We start from the raw sequence: 23,682 nt of genomic DNA on the forward strand, positions 1-23,682 counted from the left end.
ATTTATTGATCTTTTGAATTAGTTTATTAGTGAGTTATGTTCCTAAATATTCCCTAATCTCCACATGAGTGGGTGTCACGTGATGTATTCTTGTATATAGTGTGATATAATGTATGAAAATGCACACATTTTTAATAAATGTTTTTAAATAGGAATGCAAATACGAATACAACAAATGGCATAAATAGTCAATATACAATAAACTGACAACAAATGCTCAACACAAGAACAACTCAAATTAACGTCAAAAAAGGAAGAAAAAATACAAATACAAATAATAATAAAAAATAAAGTACACATAAAAACAAATGCAAAATGAAGTTTTCAGAAAGAGAACTGGGCAGAATTTTTTTTAAAAAAAAATCGTCTATAACAAAGCGATTGAATCTAGTTGTGTATACAAGTTTTGCCAGTATTACAAGGTTATAAACAAAAACAAAACACAGGAGTCTTTGGTATTTTCCATACAATATATTTTGAAAGGTACAAACCATCACCAGTCACATCTTTTTCTAATGGACGATCCTGAAACGTTTATCAGAAGGCACTGTTGAAATTGCACGAATAAAAACAGGCACTTATTAAAATGCTCCCATTTGACTTGGTTAAGTGGTTGACCATGTCATCCCCCTGTACCGGTTTGTGCTTGAGATTGATTGGCAGTAACTGGACTGGAGAAGGGAGGCAGAACCTTTACCGTGGGCGGGTGGGTGTGACGCTCCACGGTGCGCATGCGCCCGTGACGTCGCCGGCGCTAGCAGTCGTCGGGAGGGCTTTACTACACCGAGTTGCAGAGCGAGTACATCATCACTACACCATAGAACAGCCCGAAGGGGCACTTGACAACGAAGAAGTGCCCGCTCCCTTAATTATTAAGAAAAACGAGAGCTTGTTTATTCATCGCGGCGTGTCTGTAGGTGACACCGAATCGTGGCATTATGACAGCGTTTGGACTTTATACAGTAACCTTTTTAATTTCAGTAGGGGTTCATTAAATGCAATCATCGCAATAGTCGCACAGGACAGTCAGTTGTCAAGCTCGTGAGAGACCGACAGTCATGGATCAGAGAGTTGACAGAACGATCAGCTAGCGTTTTCTGTCACATACTACGAGATACGAGGAGAATCCGAAGACAGGATGGATTTCAGCACCATTCGGAGCCTCATCACGAGATACGTGAGTACAAGCGCTACAGCGACCGCGGTCGGTCTTACCAACTTGTTGGTCTGGTTTGCTCCATTCGGAGGGGTTGCGGTGTTTTGTGTGAATCTGTTGCTGGTTTTGCGTCATTTACTTTAAAGCAGACTCCGTGTATACAAATGACACGTTTTATTTGACCATTTACAGGACGTGGGCGCATTACGTTTCGCCCTGCCGTAGCAAATGCGAGCGAAACACACACTACGATGTGTGTAAGCGGCATTTACTGTAACAGATTAAATTCAAAGTTATCACTGACGTTCGCTTCGTATTGACCCCAGGGACCTGTATTCTGAAGTTAAGGGATTTGAACGCTATATATATTTAAATGCTTAATGACGCCACGGTGTGAGTTTACTTTACCCTCACGGTTGAGAATCACGTGTATTTTACGACAGATAAAAATTGATCGAAACTGCAACTGGTGTGAATGAATCAAAAGGTCATGTCGCGCATGCGCCGACAGGTGTGGGTCGTTCAAAATAGTTTAGTGCGGTGGATCACAGGTAGGCTAATTCAGTCCGTGCTTTGATGTAGTTTGCTAATGTTACTCGGCAAGGAATGTCCGAAATACATGTAATCCTGTGTGTTGGTAGAGAAATTAACGTTGCGTGAAAAATGCCACATTCCATCAGAAACAAAGTACCATTGTTTGGAATTGTGACGCTGCGTTGTTTTATTACGTAATCCAGTTCTTAGACGCGCTCAGTCGATTGGTTGCTGTCATTCATTCCAACAGAAATCTGCTTTCAAACGATTTAGCGCTCAGTCAGACAAGAGTACAGAAGTAAACCATACCATCCCAGCTGTAGCCTACACGACTTCCTTTATTCAGTCGAACACAATGTTTTTTAGTTTTTTTTTAAATGTCACTTTACTGTTCATATGTGTAACCCTAACCCAACTTGTTAAACCTCCAAAAAGCACATCCATCCATCATAAAAGTAATACAAAAAAATCCTCAAAAGTGAAACAATATGTGTGTGGGGGAAAATGATTTATAATTTGAGTTTACTTAGCAAAATTGACACCAAAATAACGAAGTATTAGATGTCACAAGACATGTTGCCATACTTAAATTTAGTGCTCAGATGTGCCTGGTTTTGGTTTTGCTGAATAAGATAGAACTTTGAATTGTTTTCTCACACGCATCTATCGCTTTGCTTTAGAAAATATTTATTAACCCACTAAATAACTGTACTGTTGCCCTTTATGATGGATGTACAGTACAGTACAGTATTCCTTTAATGTTGATATTTTTGTATAAAGAACAGTTTTGCTGATAAAGTTGTCACCGGGTTGGTAAGAAAAGCCGGTGAATTCTTTCCCTATCACCGAAGGCCAAATTAATCTGTTATCCTGTTGTCTATCGCCATAACCGAGCAGACACGCCAACAGATGAGCAAAATCTCTCGCTACGTCTAGACAGTCTGTAGAATAACTGATGAAAAGATGAATATGTGATAAACGTGATGAGAGCAATAATGGACATCTCATGTCACACACACTTCACACCTGTCAGTGCGTGTGCATATGTGTTTTGTTTGTTCAAGTTTGAGTGTAATCCAAAAAACATGTGAAGGGCACATAGATGAGGATTGACCGGCAGCGTAGAGAGAGACAGTGTGAGAGATTTTCAGTCCGGTTACTGTGATATTGGTCCGGTTCAGTGTCACCAAGTCTTACATTCGTTGTTCGTGTATTCTTTGCATTGAACCTTGCGTCAAGCTCAACTTTGCATCAGTGAGGTTTAAGGTCAAGACTTAATTTGACATGCAAAGCAATAAATGCAAGGCATTGTTTTTAGACATTGAAAGTTTAACGAGGTAAAGTTGAAGCGTTTCACAAAAGTTAATGTAGAAGTCCATTTCTGAAGCTAGGGCTTTGTTTATACTTCCCTAACCGATCATTTCTTGAGAGCTGTGTCATGAGATCGGACTCGACGTGTTTGTCACATGAATGAATGTGTGCGTGTGATTGCCTGTGAAAAGCGCAGTCCACCCCCTGCCCCCCACTGCTCTTTGATGTAATGTGCGGTAATGCAGGTTGGCAGATGAGAGGAGAGATGGAGCGAGAGGCGATAAGAAGAGAAAAGCATGGAGAATGAGATGAGAAATGGGTCCCTGTGTGGTTTTGACCGGCCTGGACAACAGAGGATGTGACAAGTGAATCATCATATGTAGTAGCCTGCTCTTTTACACTAGCCGAGACGAGCTATTTAAAATGTAGATAAATGCATGTGAAATGGAAATGTTAAGTTCATCTTTTGTTTTCCATCGACAGAATAGATTGAAGTCTTTTATGTCTGGACAGATTAGCATTCAAGCATGTCAGAGCTGTCAACTGTATTTCGTATAAGCTTAGCGAAAATATGTGATAAAACATTAGATACAGTTTTAGTACTTTGAAGGTTTCTTTGCAACAATGGCAGAAAAGAACCAAAAGAAATCCAAGTTCTCGGAACTTCAGCTAACGTTCTCTAAACGTTTTTCTCAAAATCTTCCTGCAGCAACATTAAAAGAGTGTTTTATAAGCAGCGTGCCATTGCTAAATGTTATACAAAATGGTGATAAAACGTTTTACTCACATTGTTAGAAGAATATTTAAAACGTTCAACAATAGCGTAACGTTTTCATAACGTAACTGGAATGTTAGCAAAACGTTCTTGGAGCATGTTTTCCTGGGATACTCTTAAAATAACAGTTATCTTTTACCTTTTTATAGCCTGTAGAAAAAAATAGTCTGTTTTACATAGGTTTAGTTTCCACTAAAAATAATCTTTTGTGAAATCAAAACGTTTTGGGAATGTTTAAGTCTCTTTGGAGAACCAAACAGGACAGGGAACCTTTTTTAAGAGGGTTCATGGCTCAAATAAGTACAAATATTTCGAAAATATGTGTTAGATATAAGAACCGTCACTCATTAAGTTGTCTTTATGAAGATGTCATTTTTATTAACGCGCTGTCATTTCGGTCTTCTGTTTGAAAGACGACGGTTTGCTTTTAGCTTCGTCTTTGTCTCTGTTTGTATTATTTCTGTTCCAGCATTCCCTTTTACTTCCCAGCCTGGTCTCTCATGTTTTCATAATAAATTGAATTAAGAACGGTTCACTCTGTGTGATAGATCTGAATGTCTGGTCCACCAGAACAGTGTAGAATGTAAATTAGTGAGGAAATTATGCCACAAGACAGAAAATGTCTGTGTTCTTCATCATGTGACCGGTGGAGTGGATGTTGTGGGAAATCCCTGCAGTCTTCAGATTCCCAGAGGAGACTACCAGAACAAATTAATATTCAATGATGATTCACCGGGGAAACGAGTGAAAGTAAGAACAGGTCAGGAGAAAGAGGAGAATTAAAAACAGGATGACACTTAACAGGATTTCCTGTCCAGTTTTGTAATATTACCCACCTACAAGGCTACAAGTAGCCATTACATTTATCTTCTTAGGCGGTGCTTTTGTTAAATGCACATGTATCACTCAAGTGATTTCCAGAACATGGTTCATGGACTGAATTGCCATTCAGTAAGCAACTTCCAGCCATCACAGGCTTTTGAATAATTCCCATCATCGGACAGGAAGTAACATGACTGTCCATATCCTGTCCCATGAGGCGCTGAGGTAATTTGAGCTCCGTGCGCAGAGGTAATCTCATCGTCTGTGGTTGGCATCAGCAAAGAGTTCATTGGAAATCATACCTGCATGAGCATACGCACACGCTGGTTAAAGAGTGAAACAAGCGTATAGTAGTAAGTCATGCCAAGAAATTCTCGCTTTAGTTTGAACAATTCTCTTTCCTACAGTTTGAGTTTTTAACATAATCGTTTTAGTGAGAGTATATTTATACTACCACGTACTACTACTGTGTGATTTGTGGGTGATATGCAAAATGTCTGTATCTATTGAACACCTGGATTTGCTAAAATGTATAACATGGGGGGGGACCGGGGGCAATTGTAACGGGGGGCAATTGTAACATTCAATTCCTCTAATCAGAAACGAGCTACAGTGATGACGCTTAATCTGCACATGCGCAGTAGGATTCTCTCTCTGCCTTTGGAAAAGGAGCGAGATCTTTATACCTTAGCAGATGTTTTCACCAAAACACTGAAAATTCATTTTAGATTGTAAAGTATTTTTCTTCTGATGTCTAAAGTTAAGATGAAAATAATAAATATTTTATCGCTAGGTTATTGATAAAAAATTAACATGAACAATTTATGGTAATACAGTGTGGCTAGCTAGCATACAAAATTTTATCATGGCTGCAACATTGGGGCCAATGTTACAATTGCCCCCGAGCCACATGGTCCAATGTAATTGACCCACTTTTGCTTTTTGAATGAATAAAATGCCAGACATCTAAAAGAAGTTCTGTAGTGACAACTCTCGGAGAGTTTAGCATGGTAGTGTAGTACATGGCATATAAATGTATTTGGTCTTGGCGGAACCCCTGTATAGCATACATGATCACCTTGTAGCACCGGTGGAGCTGGGGAAGGAGGAGGGTAGCACTGCTACGAAAATCACTAGCTAAGATTTAAACTTTGAGCAGCAAGCTCATTGGCTGCTGATACAGAATGAACCAATTAGCTGCGCTGTGTGGTAAAGTTAATATGTCAGATTGACTATAGGACTGCGCCATCTAGAGTTTCATGGCAGAACTTTCTCTGTCATTTGTATCATATACAAAAAAACGTAACTAATGTCATTTAATACTACAGCAGTAAAGTGATTACTTCGAGGTAGACTTTTATTTGACATTCGTTGGTTTAATTTGACTTATATTTCAGTGTTACAATTGCCCCCAAACACTGTTACAATCGCCCCCACCACTTCTTGCATTTAGTTTAATATTATAGTCTTGTCCTTATTAGTCAAAATATATAAATGTATTAATTAGTGCACCTATATAAATAATAATATAATATGCACATGCACATGTACGAGCACATGCTTGCTCATAGATCACGGACGCAACGAACCTTGTCATTGAATGATCAGTAATTTAGTTTGTGATCAATATGCGTGATAAAATGATCATCTTTATTTGACACTCTTGACAAAAAATATTTAGAGAAATGAGCCATGCTTAGACAATGTAAATGTACTTAAATAAAATAAAACAGCAAACCAAAGCATTTGTTAAAGGAAGATTAACATTTCCAAGCAAAACATTTACAGAGGACTTTTATACTGTAAGTTTTAAATTATAAAACAATGAAATACACCAGAAGTCCACCCACTGATATTATTCTTGAGACTAGTTGATTAAACTATTCGTAAAAAAAGCGAAATATTTAAATATTAGTTCCAACAAAAGGTCTACAAAATATTTAGTTATATTTTGTTATGCAGTTCTGCAGTTATTTATTTCTATTGTCTAAATATTTTTTGGGTCGCGCTATGTTCAGAAAAGACAACAAGTCATTGTCACAAACTGGCTAAATCTGTTTTCTTAAACTCGTATTTATTCTGATCTGCTGCATTCCATTTTGAGCATCTGATAAGTGATTGGAAATTGTTAGTGGCGGCGAGGCCCTCGGGGTCTGTCGAACAGCAGCATCATCACGTGACTCTTTTTCTGAGTGGAATGATCTGGTGACAGCAGCTGTGCTGAATGATGATGTAATAATGCTGAGGTGTGTGTCTCCAGCGTATGATAGGCTGGATTCAAAGTGAAAAAGTACATAAAAGCATAAGGCTAGGTTTTGGGTGTACACACAATGAGAGAGAGAGAGAAAATGTTTCTTCATTTTGATCTTATAGAACACTCGAAATACAGTGAAAAGTATATAAAGTGACAGTTTTCAGCTAATGAGAGGATGTCATATAAATGTTGGATGGAACAAAATTATGAGAGAATTTTTATTTTTTGTGGAACTATTCAAGGAACTGTAATGTTTTGACAGACTTGTCATCTTCCCTTCACGATGAAAACATCAAACTCCCCTCTCTCGAACAGAAAATGTACAGTCCTGACAATAGTGATAGTCTCTATCTCCCTGTCGCTCTCTCGGTTTCTTTTTGGGCCCTTACTGTCGAGGCGAATCTCATGAAAACTGTAAAGGAAGTCCAGGCCATTTTTCACCTCAAACGGAGGGCAAAGGCAATTCTAAAAAGTTAAAACACAAACTTGTGTTAAGGAAATTAAGCCTATTTCTAACACCACTTAAACATTTAACATTGTAATTCTTTTAATGACAATTAGACAGTAATGCAAACAAACAATAAATAAATCATTCTGAACTCATAGTGTATTACATACATAATAAAAATGTATATTTTAAAAGTAATTCGGTACAATACTTTATTCGTGTTGTAATTGGTTTTGTACCAACTTATATTTAAATAAATATGTCTGGACAGGATAATTATCATTACTGTATTACAGATTTTTTTTACCACATTGCAGTAAAGAGAATGTAAATAGAAAACCTTTAGGATTTTAGAGTTTAAAATATGAAAGATCCACCCATTGATTGTTTACTGAAAGAAAGGCATCCTATAGTATGATAGCGACTTTATAAGACGAGAGCAGTTGAATATATTTTATTTGAATGATTTTAGTAGTTCCAGCTCAGCAAAAAAGTCTAAAACATAATCCGACGCTAAAAATTAGGGTGACTTAGATTAGGGATGCACCGATATGTAAATTTTGGCAATAACCGATAATTCTTAAACATCGCAAGCCGATAACCGATATATTGGCGATATACAGTACCTAAATATTAATATAACATTTTCTGAGACTGAACATAATTTTTTCCCCTGAAAATCATGTACCAAGCCTACTTTACACTAATTCAAGATTCTTTAACTTTGAAACGTTTCTGGTATAATGTTTATTTAATAAACAAATTATAGATGTTCTCCCAGAGCAACCCAGAAAGGTGTTCTCAATAGCCACAAGTCTAACAGGTCTCAAGACAGAAAGCATTCAGACAGCAGTCGACTTCAAACAATATGCTTTTGTTACTGTAGTTTTCACATTCATAAATATCTACATACTACTTCAACAATTTTTTGCTAATAACAGTGAGTGAATGGTCATGAAAGAAAGACAAAGCTGTACTGGATTTTAACTGTGAGCGGCGTGCACCTGAAGTGGTTCAGCTAGAGGAAATTATTCATAATATATCGGCCTAAATTTTATTATAGGGCCGATACCGATAACTTAAAGAAGACCGGCCGATAATTTATCGTGCATCCTTAATTTAAGTATGATGCTATTCTAGAATATGTGTCTCTCAAGTGTTAGACCTTGAGTTTATGGGTGTAACCCCACCAGACACACCTCTGCTGTCTTTCGAAAGAATTGCATGCTGGGACAGGCATAGAACATTCATTTACAAAGCAGGGATTTTTCTTTTATGAAGGATTTTAGGTCATTTTCAGGTCCGAACAACCATGGTAGTATTATGTCATGTCCAAAATAAAATAAGCCTACTACCTTTTTATAACTAGATATATGGAAGGTAAAAACTATACCTCAGACTGATGAAAACCGTTTTATAGAGTCAACACTCCACAAATACTGTAGATCTTGAGGGCTTTACGGTAATGCAACAGTCAGACGAAAGGATCACTGAAATAATGGCCTATTGATGGCTGTGAAATTGAATTGTGCTGGTTAGAGGAACGCATGACTCACATTCACTAGCAATGGAGATGTCAGAAAGCCTTTGAGTGTGCAGCTATTTGCCCAAGAGGAATTTGGTAATGCATTTGCTGTTTTATTTACATGTATGCGTTTTGTAGACGCTGCCTACAATGGCATCAAATATACATCAAAGACAAAATGTGAAGATTTTAAGTGTGCTTGTCTGTTCCAAGAGTCCTCTGCATTTTAATGCACACAAAGAAGCGTAGAAAAAAATCCAGGTTTAGTTCGAGTTGTTTGAGAGACCGTCTTTGCTGAGTCAGACTGTCTTTATATCAGAGGGGCGTTGAGTGTGTACCCACAGATCGATGGAGGCTTTTACAGAGGCTCAACTGCACAAAGCCAGGTGTCCTCGCTTGCTGGTTATGGAAATTTACATCTTGCTGGTTCTTCAGCTGACCTGAGACCAGTTTAACGCAGGGCTGCTCAATGATTAATCACGATTTATCGCATCCAGAATCAAATTTTGTGATTATAATAATAAACACAATGTGTAGTGTGCATATTTATTTTGCATTGATAATCATACGAGTACACATACATGTATATATTAAGAACATATTTGCATGAATATATTTATAAATAAGTTATATATATATACACATTTTTTCATTTTTATATTTTTCTTTTAATAATATACATTTATGTATGTGTTTATAAATACAAAATAAAATGCACAGTGCACAGACATACATTATGTAAACACAAACCTTTATTCTGGATGAGATTAATCATTGAACAGCTCTAGTTTATGTCTGTTATGTATGTTCCAGTATCTGGAAATACTTAAAGGTCCAGTGTATGAAATTTAGTGGCATTTAGTGGTGAGGTTGCAATTGCAACCAACGGCTCACTCCACCCCTCCCATTCGAAGCACTACGGTGGCTGACACAGGACTAAGATGTTGTCAGGTTTTCACCTCTTTGCCGAAGGAGAAAACGTATTTATGAAATGCGCTCTGTAGAGCAGTTTGTCCGTTTGGGGCTACTGTAGAAACAACATGGAGAATTCCATGCAAGGGGACCTGCGGTGTATGTAGATAGAAATAGCTCATTCTAAGGTAATAAAACATAACGCTTCATAATGTAAGGTCTTTATACACCATCTGAAGATATGGTTATGTATATTATATTGCATTTTTGACAATACATCCTCCTAAACATTACACACTGGACCTTTAAAATACTCTTGATGATGACTAAGCAAAGAAATACAGAACTGAATGTCTCTGTTTTTCTAAGTTTCCCCAGGAAGCTTCACTTTTACATCTTTCCACAATCCCAGCGGCCCCAGCCTGCATTTAATTATTTTACATTTTCGTAGAATTGTTTTTTTTAATCTTCAAGTTTTCTAATTCAAACTACTGTAATAAAGGGAATACTTATAAAACGTCTATACCTTCTTACATCTTCTACCGTTCACCTCTCCATACACAATCCAAAAACATTATTTGGCATCTAGAACACTCTAAACTGGATTGACCCTACAGGAGGGCTCAACGGATAAAGCTGCCGAGGTTCTAGTCATGTGACCTCACCCCGTCTGATCCCATAAGGCACAGGTGGTCAGAATCAGGTCAGGAAGACAGCGAGAGATTTCATGCAAATATTAGACAAACAGAACAGCACATTTTAGTCCAAAGCGGTAATTTTGTTTGCAAGTCATTTTTTCGCCAGATTAGAAACTGTTGATAGTAAAGGCCGTCACTTAAATTAATTGAAAATACCGTTTTGTAAAATTATACCAATGTATGTTTTTAATGCAGCTGAAATATTTTGATTAAATGAAGACACCAACTGATAAGACTGCCAATCAGGAAAGCTTTTATCATCTCGCTGTTCTTCAGTTTGTGTTTGTGTCACAGACACAAGCGGTCGTTGTCTGACTCACAAACCGAGCATGTGACACACAGCGCTGGAGATCTACACAACTCTTTCTCGAACCAAACATAGGGGATGGAATTTAAAGACACAAAATGGATGCCCACACTGTAAAAAATGATTTGTTGTTTTTTGTTGTTTCAACTTAAAAAAATAAGTTACCTGGCTGCCTTAAAATTTTAAGTTAATTCAACTTAAAAATATTAGTTCACTTAATGAATTTGTTGCAAACTCGTTGTGTTGACTAATATTTTTAGTCAAACAACAAAAAACAACAAATCATTTTTTACAGTGCATGAACAGCGTGGCACTGTGACACTCGGTTCCCTGTAGACCTGTGCCGTATCTCCTGATAATGAGAAAGGAAACAAAACGTCGCAGTGTGTAACGCAGTATGCTCAAGAGACCGTCCCAAGGCTTTCGCACGTGTTCTGGTGATGTAGCGCCTGCTTTATTCAGGTGCGAGGAAAAATTGGAAACTAGATAACAGTTGCACTGCCACCAAACAGGCAAACCGTGTGCACTTGCTCAGATATACACACACAGTCATATCACATATCCACAAACACACACACACACACACACACAGAGCGTGTCTGTGTGAAGATATAATATATAATAGGATGTTCTCTGTTCAAGCTAGAGTGACATTTAAAGTGTCGCACACCATTTGAATTAAGTTTCAAAAAGAAGGAAAGCACGCCCAATAGGGTTTAAAGGGGTCATATGGCGCAAACACGTGTTTCTTTGGTGTGTTGCCCATGCATGTATTAGACACGTAAAATTGCAAAAATTAAAGTGTCGGAAGAAAAGATGCATTCTATCTAAAAGCGAATGCTCACCCAGACCTGCCTGAAACCCCTCGTGTAACCACACCCCCACAAATCTACGTCAGTTCGTGGTATGATTTGACTAAGACCGCCCAAATGTATACGCAAGTAAGGTGGGTGTACCTGTCAGCACAATTGCATTGGAACCTGATGTTCCAAATATGGTAAGATGTGTTACATTTCCATCACACGCTTGCAATTTTTGACCAATCACTACGCACACGTTAACTGGCCAATCATAGCACACCTCGCTTTTCAGAGCCATGAGCTTTGTAAAAAATCCGCTTGTTTCAGAGAGGCGGTACAAACATGCACGGTATGTGGAAAATACAGCGTTTTTGAACCTTAAATGGTGTATACACATTACATTACATCTAAAACAAACGATAATATTCGTTTTAGCTGTGTCATATGACCCCTTTAATAGAATAAAAACGGAAGATTCAGCCAATTTAAACCGATTTTAAACCAATTTGATACACGGGAGGTCACTATCCAAATGGATAATATAGCTCAATTTAGAAATAAAAGAGTAATTTTAGCAGATGTCTTTGTACGGAATGGACTAACAGTGCATTTTTCACTGAGACAAATTTCCAGGTGTAACATAAAAAGATTTTTATTTATTTACTTTTGATTTGAAATATATATTACATATATTACAGTGAACTATCCCTTTCATTATGTATAAGATCAAAGTCACGCTTGAAGTCGTGTTATTAACATGCCCATGAGGATTACAAGATTAGCACTCCCTAAGCGGAGGGTGCTGAATGAGCACAGTCGAATTAGCCGGTGCCATGCTGCCTATCAGAGGTCTCTACAGACAGCAAAAGTTGATTTAGTGATCGCAGAGCCATTTGCACTTTTGTGTGATGCTTCATATTATTTGATTACAAAGTTGGTTGATGAAGGATGAGTTGACGCCCCTTACTAACGGTTCTTTGTACGATGTTGATGTTACTGTATTTTGCCATATAAACCTGTATGATTTTCTTTCTTCTGTGGAACACTAAAGCAGAAATTTTCGAAATGCCTGTCCATACAATAAAAGGCAATGGGGTCAGTGTTGTTTGGTTACCAAAGTTCTTCAAAATATCTTCTTCTCATACAGATTTGGATGCTTCTCATTTGAGCATGTGCTGTGGGCCCTCGCAGCCCAGGACATCACATGAGCACAGGAAGCGGCCGCATTGATTTATGAGAAGCTGGCAAATGAAAGCGAACCTCAAGTGAGCACTGGGCTTTTTTTGGCAACTCCATTTGCCAGCGTGGGACATTAATGAATTGAGGGATGATAGTCACGGCCGCCGGTCTCACAGTGACGCCGAGAGTATCTGCGCTTTCAGAATTATTCGTGATTAGCCGGTGCTGTTGCGTTTAATGATAACATTTGTCATCTTCCTCCATGGGATACTTGAAATAGACATTTTTAGCCATGATGCCGTTTTAGAATTCTTAGTGGCTGTTTATTGCTTTGACAATCAAAAGGTATAGGATGACAATATTAGGAGGCTGTCATATCCAAAGATAGCCTGTAGCCAGTTTAAATAAGAAGCATCTATCCTGTACTGCAGTGGTTCTCAAACTGGGGGGCCCCAAGATGGATCCAGGGGGGCCACAGATTTTGTGGAATTTTATGAAATATAGAAATTTATCATAGATTTTATGCAATCAAACATCCGAAAAATGACACCACCAACCAAACGAATTGAGGTTCCAGCATTGTATAACTGAATGTTTTTGGTTTAATTAAAATTCTAAGTTTAAGATTATACGTCTTTATATGGGGGGCCGCAAAGCGATGCACGTAACACAACAAAAAAGTTTGAGAACCACTGCTGTACTGCATACAAATGCTGTTGGTTTTAGAAAAAAATGCAATCTAGTATGCAACCCACACCATTTCGGTCAGATCGTGCCTTAAGACTTTTGTTCTATTGACCCACTTGAACTTCCCTAGAGGAAACGGAGGGTCCAAAGATAGAAAGAGGCGTAAACATTAGTGGATGTTTGTTTATTCACCACCTTTTGAATAAATACGCAATTTGAATCTGGAAGGAAATCTACTGTCTTACAGAAACGTTCTCGCTCTGTCTAAAGATGAGCATAGAGGTTAATTGAAGCTGCAGCCGGATCAAGCGTTGTGTAACATTAAAAGGACGCTGGGAAAAGCCGTAAATGGACACAACGCAGAGGCCCGGACCTCAAAAGACCTCACAATCCTTTGAGTCCCTAGCGATAAAGTACCAAATTTCTTTGAATGGCTGAACAACAACGAAAAGTTCATACTGGTTTCATCATGAAGGATTAAAACAATTTATAAATGTGAATCTAAAAAGTGCTCATGGTGTATTTTATAAAGGGCACAGTATACTTTTATAGCCATTATACTACTAAGACAGTATAATAACCCCACAGAGTATCAGGTTGTTAAACACTAGCGGACAGATTTACTAACAGCTTTGGACACAGCTGTTTTTGCGACTGACCTTATTGCATATGCATTTGTAGGAGTTTCCTCTTCAGACGCAAACTTTATGGGTGGAGAGGATTTAAATGAATCACGCTATGCGATTTACTAAGGTTTGCGCTCATCATTGGCTTTATTTAACGCCCAAAAGCATGTCTTCAACCTGCGCTAATTTGGGTTGCTCTTCAAAGACTGCATTGGTCATTATGGGAATGAGATATTGCTCCAGTGTTTTTTAGTTAATCACCCGCAGAAATTTCCACTCCCATCTGAGCTTTTTTGAAATTGCGCTCTTAAGGCCATTGCACATTGAGTCCGAAATTTGCGTCCGAAATTTCCACACGTTAAAAATTAAATGCGACCTCACGTTGTGTCAATCATAATTACACACTGCCTTCGATATTTTCGTCCGACATAAAAAAATTTGGACTGGGTTCAATTTTATGCATTTTTCGCATCTGTGCAAGCATTTTGAGAGGCGTTTTGACAATTCAGAGACACCGTACAAATGAGCGCCAAATACGAAAAAACGCATACGAACATTTCGGAATGTATGTGCAAAGACCTTTACACTATTTTGCCCTGTTTAGTAAATCTGGCCCTTGGGCACATAAGATGTGGTGCAAATACCATACCATTAGCAAAGATTTATAAATGCACATTAATTAATAAATTACAATTAGCCACTTCGTAAAATAGTTAGGAATTTCCATGAGATCAGAGTGATTTTGCTTTTTTGATTATAATTTTTTAAACCCAAATTACTTAAGGCCCTTTCACACTTTGGACGATAACTTGCAGTACTATTTTAGAGCTTGGATATTTGGGAATGAAAGCGTAAAGCAACATCAGCAGGTCATCATTTTTGTGACTGTATAATACTGCAACGTGCACATTGTCCACTGGTGTAGGCGCAAATATAGTTATAGTTACAGTTAGCGTTATACTTGTCATCGTATATGAATTCCCCTTTATTCAGGATGTTGTTCGTACAACCTTTCCCTAGCTCTCTTAATAAATTTACTCGTTTTGAAATTTTTATCCATTTATTGTGGAGCTGTGACTTTTGGAATCGTATGGCTTGAGGGTGTTTAACTGATAACTCTCTTTTGTTCATTTTTCAGTCTTAAACTGAAGATCTCATGTTTTATTCATCATTCTGGTGCAGATGCATGGATGCGTACTGTAAGTCACGTGTGTGTTATCTCAGCATATATGAAGGTTCTGCGGCAGTCTGTTAACACTGCCGTACTCGCGGCTTTGCTCTATATCACTCGCAGGCTAACAGACCGGACGGATTATGTAGCGCTCATTTTTGATGCATGACAAACTGAAGCTATATCACTGATTGATTGCATGGGAATTAGTGGAATGAGGGGATAGAAAATACAGACTGAATTAAGTTTAGAATATGAGAAATGAGCATGAATGAGTCATACAAGAGTTGTACTGGGTTCAACACCACTAGTAATGTGAAGGTGATACATTATGCAAGCACTTGTAATGGAAGAGATCAAGCATTAGGATGGAAATATTTGAAATTCATTTTTAAAGTGCACTTCATGTAAATAAACGGAATGGATTAACCGTTTCGGCTGAATTTGAGCAAAAAAGAATGGATGTTATATGGACGTTAAATTACGTTTTTCCCTGTAAATCTGTATAATACTGTAAAGGTCTTTGCACATACAGTCCGAACTTTTCGTATGCGTTTTTTCTTATTTGGCTCTCGTTTGTACGGTGTCTCTGAATTGTTATAAAAGGTCACTCAAAATGCTTGCTACGGATGCGAAAACGCAGAAAATCGAACCCGGTCCGAATTTCTTTAGACTGGCGAAAATATCGGAGGCAGTGTGTAAATGTGATTGACACAACGTGAGGTCGTGTTTATTTTTTAACGTGGGGAAATTTCGGACGCAAATTTCGGACTCAATGTGCATTGCAATGGGCTTTACTGTTGAATACCAAGACATATTTGCACATCACTTCAGCATTTCTCAGTATGATTCAAAGCATTATTGTTTGAAATTGAGGTCCACCTTTGAAAACTGCATTAAAGTAAAAAAAAGTTAAAGCAAAATGTTTCGATACTATATTGTTGAAGACTGTATTTGTATTTTAATTGTCTAAAATATTTTTTGTAACACTATGACTAATTGCGATTTTTTTTTCTGTGGTTAATCTGCAAATCCGGTTTCCTTTCTCACTGGTTTTTTCTGTCTTGTTCTTCCTCTGGGTTCACAGTGGGGGCAAGAGTGAATTATTCTACTGCAGTGGGCTGTCAATTACAAACCTATGGCTCCATTTTTCAATTAGCAGGAAGGCAGGAACTCTGTCTGGCTGTGATGGGTGGAGCATTGACCCTTGTCTGGCTGCTGTGTAGCTTATGAAACATGATCATCGATGTTCTCTGTTTCTGTAGTTACTGACCATTTGTGCTTCGGCACACAGAATTTTTATCACTTTCATGATTTCAGTGTGTTAGTGTGATTTTAAAACCGTGTGTTCTTAGGTCCCAAAAGTTAGAACCTGAACTAAAAATTTGTATTTGAGCGACAAAATAAAAACAGCTTCAACCAATCACAGAGCGATTTTGAAAGCTTGTATTAACAGAGATCAACCTATACAGTAAATGGCTTTCTTACAGTTTTCTCTGGACATCGGGTTATGAAAGATAGTATTAAATGATCTTACATAAATTATAATAATATTAAAAGATAATATAAAATATTTGAACATTTCAACCGCTAAGTGCTTTTGTTCCATCATTGTAGTTCATACTAGAATAAGAACACCCAGATGTTGCTTTCAAAGGGACAGTTCACCCAAAATTACAAATGATTTGATCATTTATTCAACCTCATGTCATTACAAGCCTGTATGACTTCTTTCCTTCTGCAGAACACGAAAGAAGATATTTTGAAGAACATTGGTAACCAAACAACACTGGCCCCCATTGACTTCCATTGTAGGGTTTGAGACATTTCTCAAAATATATTTTGTGTTCCACAGAGGATAGTCATACACAGGTTTTGAACAACTTGAAGGTGACTAAATGATAACAGAATTTTTGACTTCATGGCTGTGTAGCTTGCTACGTGTAAAACCTTCATTACGCTGCAGAGAAGTGAAGCTTAGCCGAGCTTCTGTATGTCTCATTTGGTGAATGGGTTAAGTTGAGTGACCCACTAAAAGGGAGCAAACATGTGTTTTAATGTGAGGTTAATGATAAAGTGCTTGCTGCAGATTTGGACCACAGAGGGCTCGTGGCCATGCTGAGGGATGCATATACTACCGATCTTTTGTGTGTGTCAAATACATTAAAATGTCTCCCAAACTGGACTTGAGTCCAGGGGCGGACTGGCCATCTGGCGTACCGGGTGTTTTCCCTGTGGGCCGCTAATGTATGGGGCCGTAACGGACGCGTTTGCCGCTAACGTATGGGGCCGTAAAGGAGGCGTTGGCCGCTTAGACGGACGTATTATAAATGCGAATGCACGCAATGCGAATGCAAAAGACACGTATGCATGCACCATTGATTTTTCTTCCTAGTCCAGCCCTGCTTGAGTCCCTCTCATCCGTATCATTACATTCAGTTCAGTATGGAAAATATAACCAATCCTGGATCAGCACTTTTAATCTCATGCTTGTGAATATACAGTTTTATTTAACTGTACCCATGGATCTAATCTGGATATCTGAATGGCCAACTCAGCGAAAACTAAAAACAGGTGGAAATGGGAAAATCTATATTTTGCTGATAAAGAGGAAAAAAGACACATTTTACAGAAATTCTTGAGAAGTGATTTTTCTCTCTTTTTCTCTCTTAATTTTGCTTGTTTGACAGGGAGTGGTTCATGACAATTCTCTTTTTTGTAATTTGCTTTGTATTAAAGGCAAATGCTTAAAGGGACAGTTTACCCCAAAATGATGTCTTCATTTACTCACCTTCGAGTTGTTCCAAATCTGTATCAATTTCTTTGTTCTGATGAACACAGAGAAAGATATTTGGAAGAATGCTTGAAACCAAACAGTTCTTGGCCACCACTGACTACCATAGTAGGACACTTTTTCTTTGTTCTGTTGAACACAAAAGATGATATTCTGAAGAATGTAGGACAACAAACAGTTCTGAGGCACTTTTGACTTCCATTGTATTTTTTCCTACTATGGTAGTCCATGGTGGTGAAGAACTGGTTACAAGCATTCTTCCGAATATCTTTCTCCGTGTTCATCAGAACAAAGAAATGTATACAGATTTGGAACAACTCGAGGGTGAGTAAACGATGACGGAATGTTTTTATTTTGGGGTGGACTGTCCCTTTAAATGATCTCAATATACATTATAAAATACAATAATTTTGGAAACCAGATTTTCTGTATCAGGATTTACTCTGTTGACATCTTTAGTGCATTTAGTGAGTTTTAAAGCAAGCTTGTGTCTTGCAATAATGTACCTTAAACGAACAGGTTTTTGAAAATAATAATTTAATATTGATTTTGTTTTTGTTTTGATCTGTGTCAGATACCGTGACATTTATCAGTCTATTGATCCACCAGCACACGTGATGAATGTGTTTGTGTGTGTTTAAGCTCCTCCTCTCGTAGTCACATTTTCAAAACGTGATGGATTGCTGTCCGCGTGGCTCAGGTCTCGAGGCTTATCACATGCTAGCACAGATTAAATATTATGTGGGGTCGAGAGAGAGACGGTTGGAGAGGTTAAGTGATTAGTCTCGTATCGTTCCAGCTTACAGTTTCACTGCCTTTGGTATTTTAGATTCCATGAGACTCGCACATCTAGAGCAAGCAGTTGGCCGTTGTCTAAACGTAAACGTCTGTTAGTTGTGTGCACAGACTTACACATGCTCTCTGTGCATTCCCACGCTCAGCCACTGAAGGATTATGGGTGGTGAATAATACATGTCACCTGGATAGCCTTAGGGATGTGGTTCAGTACAATTATCTTGAGTGTGGTGTTTTAATGCATTTGAAAATTCATCAAATAATAATAAAAATAATAGACAATGTGTTCCACCGCTGGAAGTCAATGAGGGCCATTTTTTGTGCTTTCCATTTACCAATGCCGCTAGATATGGTAACACAAAACGACTGATATACTCTATGCTAATAGATACTAACTCCAAGCACTTAAATATTTTATGTGCACATGTTGCGCATTGAGATAGCGTTCCCCTCGGAGTGAGTGCTGGCATGTTAATGACATTGGGCTCCAGTAAACACCGTCCTGATAAAGCTTTGTAAAAGAGGGACATGGTGACACTCATGGTTCGTAGCTTCCAAACCTTTCCGCTCTATTCCGGTGCGGAAGCATCTAACAGATGGAGAGCGTTTGAGAACGAGCATAGCGTTTACCATAGATGCACCTTTTTAGCAACAGCATGAGTTAGCGAGTGAGCTTAGCATGATCTCCACAGATGGTCAGTTCTGTTCTCCAGGGTTGCCTTGTGGAATTAATTCATGCGTCTCATTTTTATAAACATCACAAAATTATATACATTTCCTCAATCATCAACAACCACACTGGGAGACGTCTATTTGATGTCTGCATTTACATCTGCGAAACATTTTTTTATGGTTTGCTCATCCGAAATACATCTCCTGTCAGATGTCATATAGACTTCTAAAAGATGTCTGTGAGGCGTTTATGATTTAGAATGCATGTAAACCTGCCCGTTTTAAGACCTGTGCTTTCTGGGCCTGCAATACGTGTTTGAGATGTTTTTTGTCACATGTCAGACATTTAGAAGATTTTTTTAGAAGTTTATTATTACCCTTTCAATTTAAATGGACTTTGATTGGCTGTCAACATTTCATTGTTCATCAAATAGAAAAAAAATGGTGGATGCTGCTAAAAAAATGTTTTATAACCCCTAGGGTCAGGGAGAGGTTGGACTGTCGTAGGATACAGATTACTTCAGGGGTAAACATGACAAATGTAACACTTTTTTTTTATTGCTACCCTATTGCTAGTAAATCGCAGAAAGCTACTTTCTACATGAGAAAAAACCTGAAAAACTATATAACTTCTGTTAGCATTCTTTGCTAGCATTTTACTAGCGCCTTGGAGTTGTTTACCCCAGACTTTCTGCTTGTTTTTTGGCTAAGGGCTGATTGTTTGGCCTGTTGACAACCCTATTAATCTCAGTCTTGTACTGGCCTGTCCACTCATAGTTAAAACGCCTTTTGTGATGCAAAATGTTGTTAATTTTATAGACGAGCTGACTGGACAAGCATGATAGCACTTATCGCCAGCTACTTTTGTGAACAATCTATGAATTATACACACGTGTGTAAACAAGCGCTAACAAAGCTACTGCTGAATCAATGGCCAGGATGTGTGTGGGTTGTGTTAGAAGAGATAGATTTCAGTCATCCTCGCTTTGCTTATCGGTGGGTGAGATAAAACACATGCAGGTCTGTTGTCTTGTGGCCTGAACAGAAGCTGACTCAAGAACAACCTCCTCCCTGAATCCTTTAGCATCACCCAGGGCGCAACAACGTTAGTTTCTCACACATTGTTTTTTTCACACACACACGCGGAAGCAGGCAAACACTTTATTTCCGTTTCATTTTATTCACATGCTGAAACGCAGCGATGAGAAACGCTCTGATTTTTTACCTCCCAATGAGCATTAGTCACACATCTTCTTAATAGTAAAATTGTGCTGTGAGATACAATGAGTATGTAATAAATGCAGTTTTTAAATTTGATTTTTTTTATTTTAATTTCTTGATTTAATTAATTTTTTATTTAATTGTAAGTTTTTTAAAAGTATTTTTAGTAGGGACGAAAAATATATTATCGACTATATCAGTATCGGCCGATAAATGGTCATTTCTGTCTGATAATAAAGTTATGTCGATATATTAAAGCTGATAAATTATTTCCTCTGGTTGAACCACTTGAGGTGCATGCTGCTCACAGTTAAAAAAACAGTACAGTACTGTTTTTCTGTCACGATCATTCACTTACTGCTATTAGCAAAACAGGTAACACTTTACAATAAGGTGCTGTTAGTTAACATTAGTAAATGCATTAGCTGACAATGAACAATTGAGTTTTTCAGCATTTATTAATTTTTGTTTATGTTAGTTCATGTCAATACAGCTATTCATGTTAGTTCATGGTGCATTAACTAATGTTAACAGTGACAACGTTTGATTTTAATAATGTATTAGTAAATGCTGAATTAACATGAATTAATATTAATAAATGGTGTAGAAGTATTGTACATTGTTAGTTCGTGTTAGCTAATGCATTAACTAATTGTTAACAAATAGTACCTCATTGTAAAGTGTTACCGCAAAACATTGTTGATGTAGAAAGTATGTATATTTTTTAGACAAATTTGTATTAAATAATTATCAGTTATTGTTATCGCCCAAATTGTACATATCGGTGCATGCCTAATTTTTTGTTTAATAACTATTAATTTTTTCCCCATGACCTGAGGATAATTGGCCTAAATCAGTGGTTCTCAAACTAGGGGCCGTGGCCCCCTGGGGGGGCCCAAGATGGATCTAGGGTGGCCACAGATTTTGTGGCATTTTATGAAATATAGAAATGTATCATAAATTGTATGCAATCAAACAGAAAAATAAGCCCACCAACCAAAAGAATTGAAGTTCCAGCATTGTATAACTGAATATGTTTTTGGTTTAATTAAAATGATAAATTTAGGATTATAAATCTTTATTTGTGGGGGGCCGCAAAGCGATGCACCGTACTCAAAGGGGGCCTTACAACGAAAAAGTTTGAGAACTACTGGCCTAAATGTTTATTTTTGGGTGAACTATCCCTTTAAGCTTTTTAAACACACATCACATACTTGCAACATCAGCAACGCCCCAGTCCCGGGTTCGATTCCCACTTAGCGTGTGAATTGATAAAATGCCCACCTCAGACACATAAATCTCTTCGGTTGTTTGCTTACTTGTGTTAATAGAGAAATTGTTTAATAGAGACAGTTCTTAATGCGTCAGTCAATTCAGAGATGTTTAAAATGACATAAAGGCGAAACCACATTCAGCGATCTTCCTCTTTAGTACTTCTCTGCAGCGATTAAACAATGACTATGGTTTTGATTTGTGCTTCAATGCAGAGAGAATAAGCTTTTAGTCCCACCTAATGCTTACCTTGCTGGTTTTAAATGGTATGGATTGTTTAAAACATCAGACAGATTGTTAGCTGCGTTGTTGTTTTTGCTGACTCGCTTTCTTTATAGATTCCGTATAAGTTCCGTAATGCATTTATTGTATATATATTGCATTTGCTTGAAAGTGTCTAAGCAACATCCTTTAATGCACGTTATTCAAACATGTAGACTAGACATACGTTTTTCCCTTGATGTTTAAGACGTCGATAAAACACAGAAGGTGGATTTCGGTATAATAGAAAAGTTTGTTGAAATGTAATTTAACTGATTTTATAGGTTATTAGGTAAGAGTGGCTTGTATATTAAAGAGCGTTTGTTCATACACACACTATTGTGTTATTATTAAAAAATCTTGCACTCTGAACACCTGCTGTCTGATGTTACAGTCGTAAACTATTCTTGCCGTAAAAACTAAAACGGTCGCTTGAAACTAACTGATAATGTATTAACACAGCTCAATGCTTTTATTACATTGTTTATGATAGGATTGTAAAAAAAGAATAATTTGAAGTACATTGTTATTATGAGGTCAAAAAAGAATACTGTTTTCATCAAATAGTTTGTATCTCTGGTTTGTTGTATTGAGTTTATATAAATCTGTTTAGATCCGCATGATCAGCCAATAGCAAAACCGATTTAGTGTTTGTTGTCCAATGTTTATGGGCTTCAAAAGTGTCTGAACTCATAGAAAAGGTCGAGGTTTGGTATGATGCGCTGTGGTAGTTTAATCTCCTATAATGCATCTTGTTTTTAAATAGCCTCTTCGGTACAGGACACAGAACAGATGCTTGATTGACAGCTCTCAGTGTTCACAGAGCGGTCAGTCAGTCTGTAGGTCTATTATTTTCATCTCTCTTTGGTTATCTCTGTTTCTGATTCACTTCCTCACTCTCTATTTTTCACTTGCACCCTCTTGAAGTTGTCATTGGACAACTACTGTAGTTTCGAAAAGCGGCTCACCTCTTAGCATCGGCATGCATCTTAAAGTTAATCCTTTAAAGATAAGATGATTCACCAGCTGTCTGCTACTCCTAAGACATCAACCCGGACCACCTGCTGTCATTAAAAATGAATTTGATGAAGAGATGGTACAGATGTTAGGATCTATTGTCGTACTCGAGTTATTTTGTGTGGACTTGGGTTAGGGGGTGTCCCACGTTTGCTTTCAAGCCTGCTATCTAGGGCCCTTGAGTAAAAAATAAACAGGATGTTCTGCAAGCCAACTGTGTTTTGGTTTGAAAGGTTATTTTTGTGATCGGTAATTCCCCTTTTGTATGCACACAAATGCTATGCAAAAGTGTTTTGATGTTGCCTGAATAAAGACTGAATGAGATACAAATAATATACATACTGATTACAGATTTACACAGCATTTAAAGGGACAGTTCACCCCAAAAATAACAATTCGGTCATCATTTTTTACCCTCATATCATTTTAAACCTGTATGACTCTT

The 23,682-nt window shown here is 37.7% G+C and overlaps 1 protein-coding gene across 7 annotated transcripts in view; it reads left to right on the top strand.

The window, feature by feature from the left end:
• Nucleotides 1-774: 774 nt before the first annotated feature.
• atp11a (ATPase phospholipid transporting 11A) overlaps nt 775-23,682 on the top strand; it is a 68,443-nt gene continuing 45,535 nt past the window's right edge. For 5 of the 7 annotated variants that reach the window (XM_057331012.1, XM_057331015.1, XM_057331017.1 and 2 more), the window contains exon 1: nt 775-1,177. In XM_057331012.1, coding sequence (XP_057186995.1) covers nt 1,139-1,177 — 39 coding nt within the window. In that variant the 5' untranslated portion in view covers nt 775-1,138. The remainder of the gene's footprint in view (nt 1,178-23,682) is intronic. The other 2 variants (XM_057331013.1, XM_057331014.1) reach the window with 1 other exon arrangement.

Source organism: Triplophysa rosa, linkage group LG4, assembly GCF_024868665.1.
Source record: "Triplophysa rosa linkage group LG4, Trosa_1v2, whole genome shotgun sequence".
NCBI lineage: Eukaryota > Metazoa > Chordata > Actinopteri > Cypriniformes > Nemacheilidae > Triplophysa > Triplophysa rosa.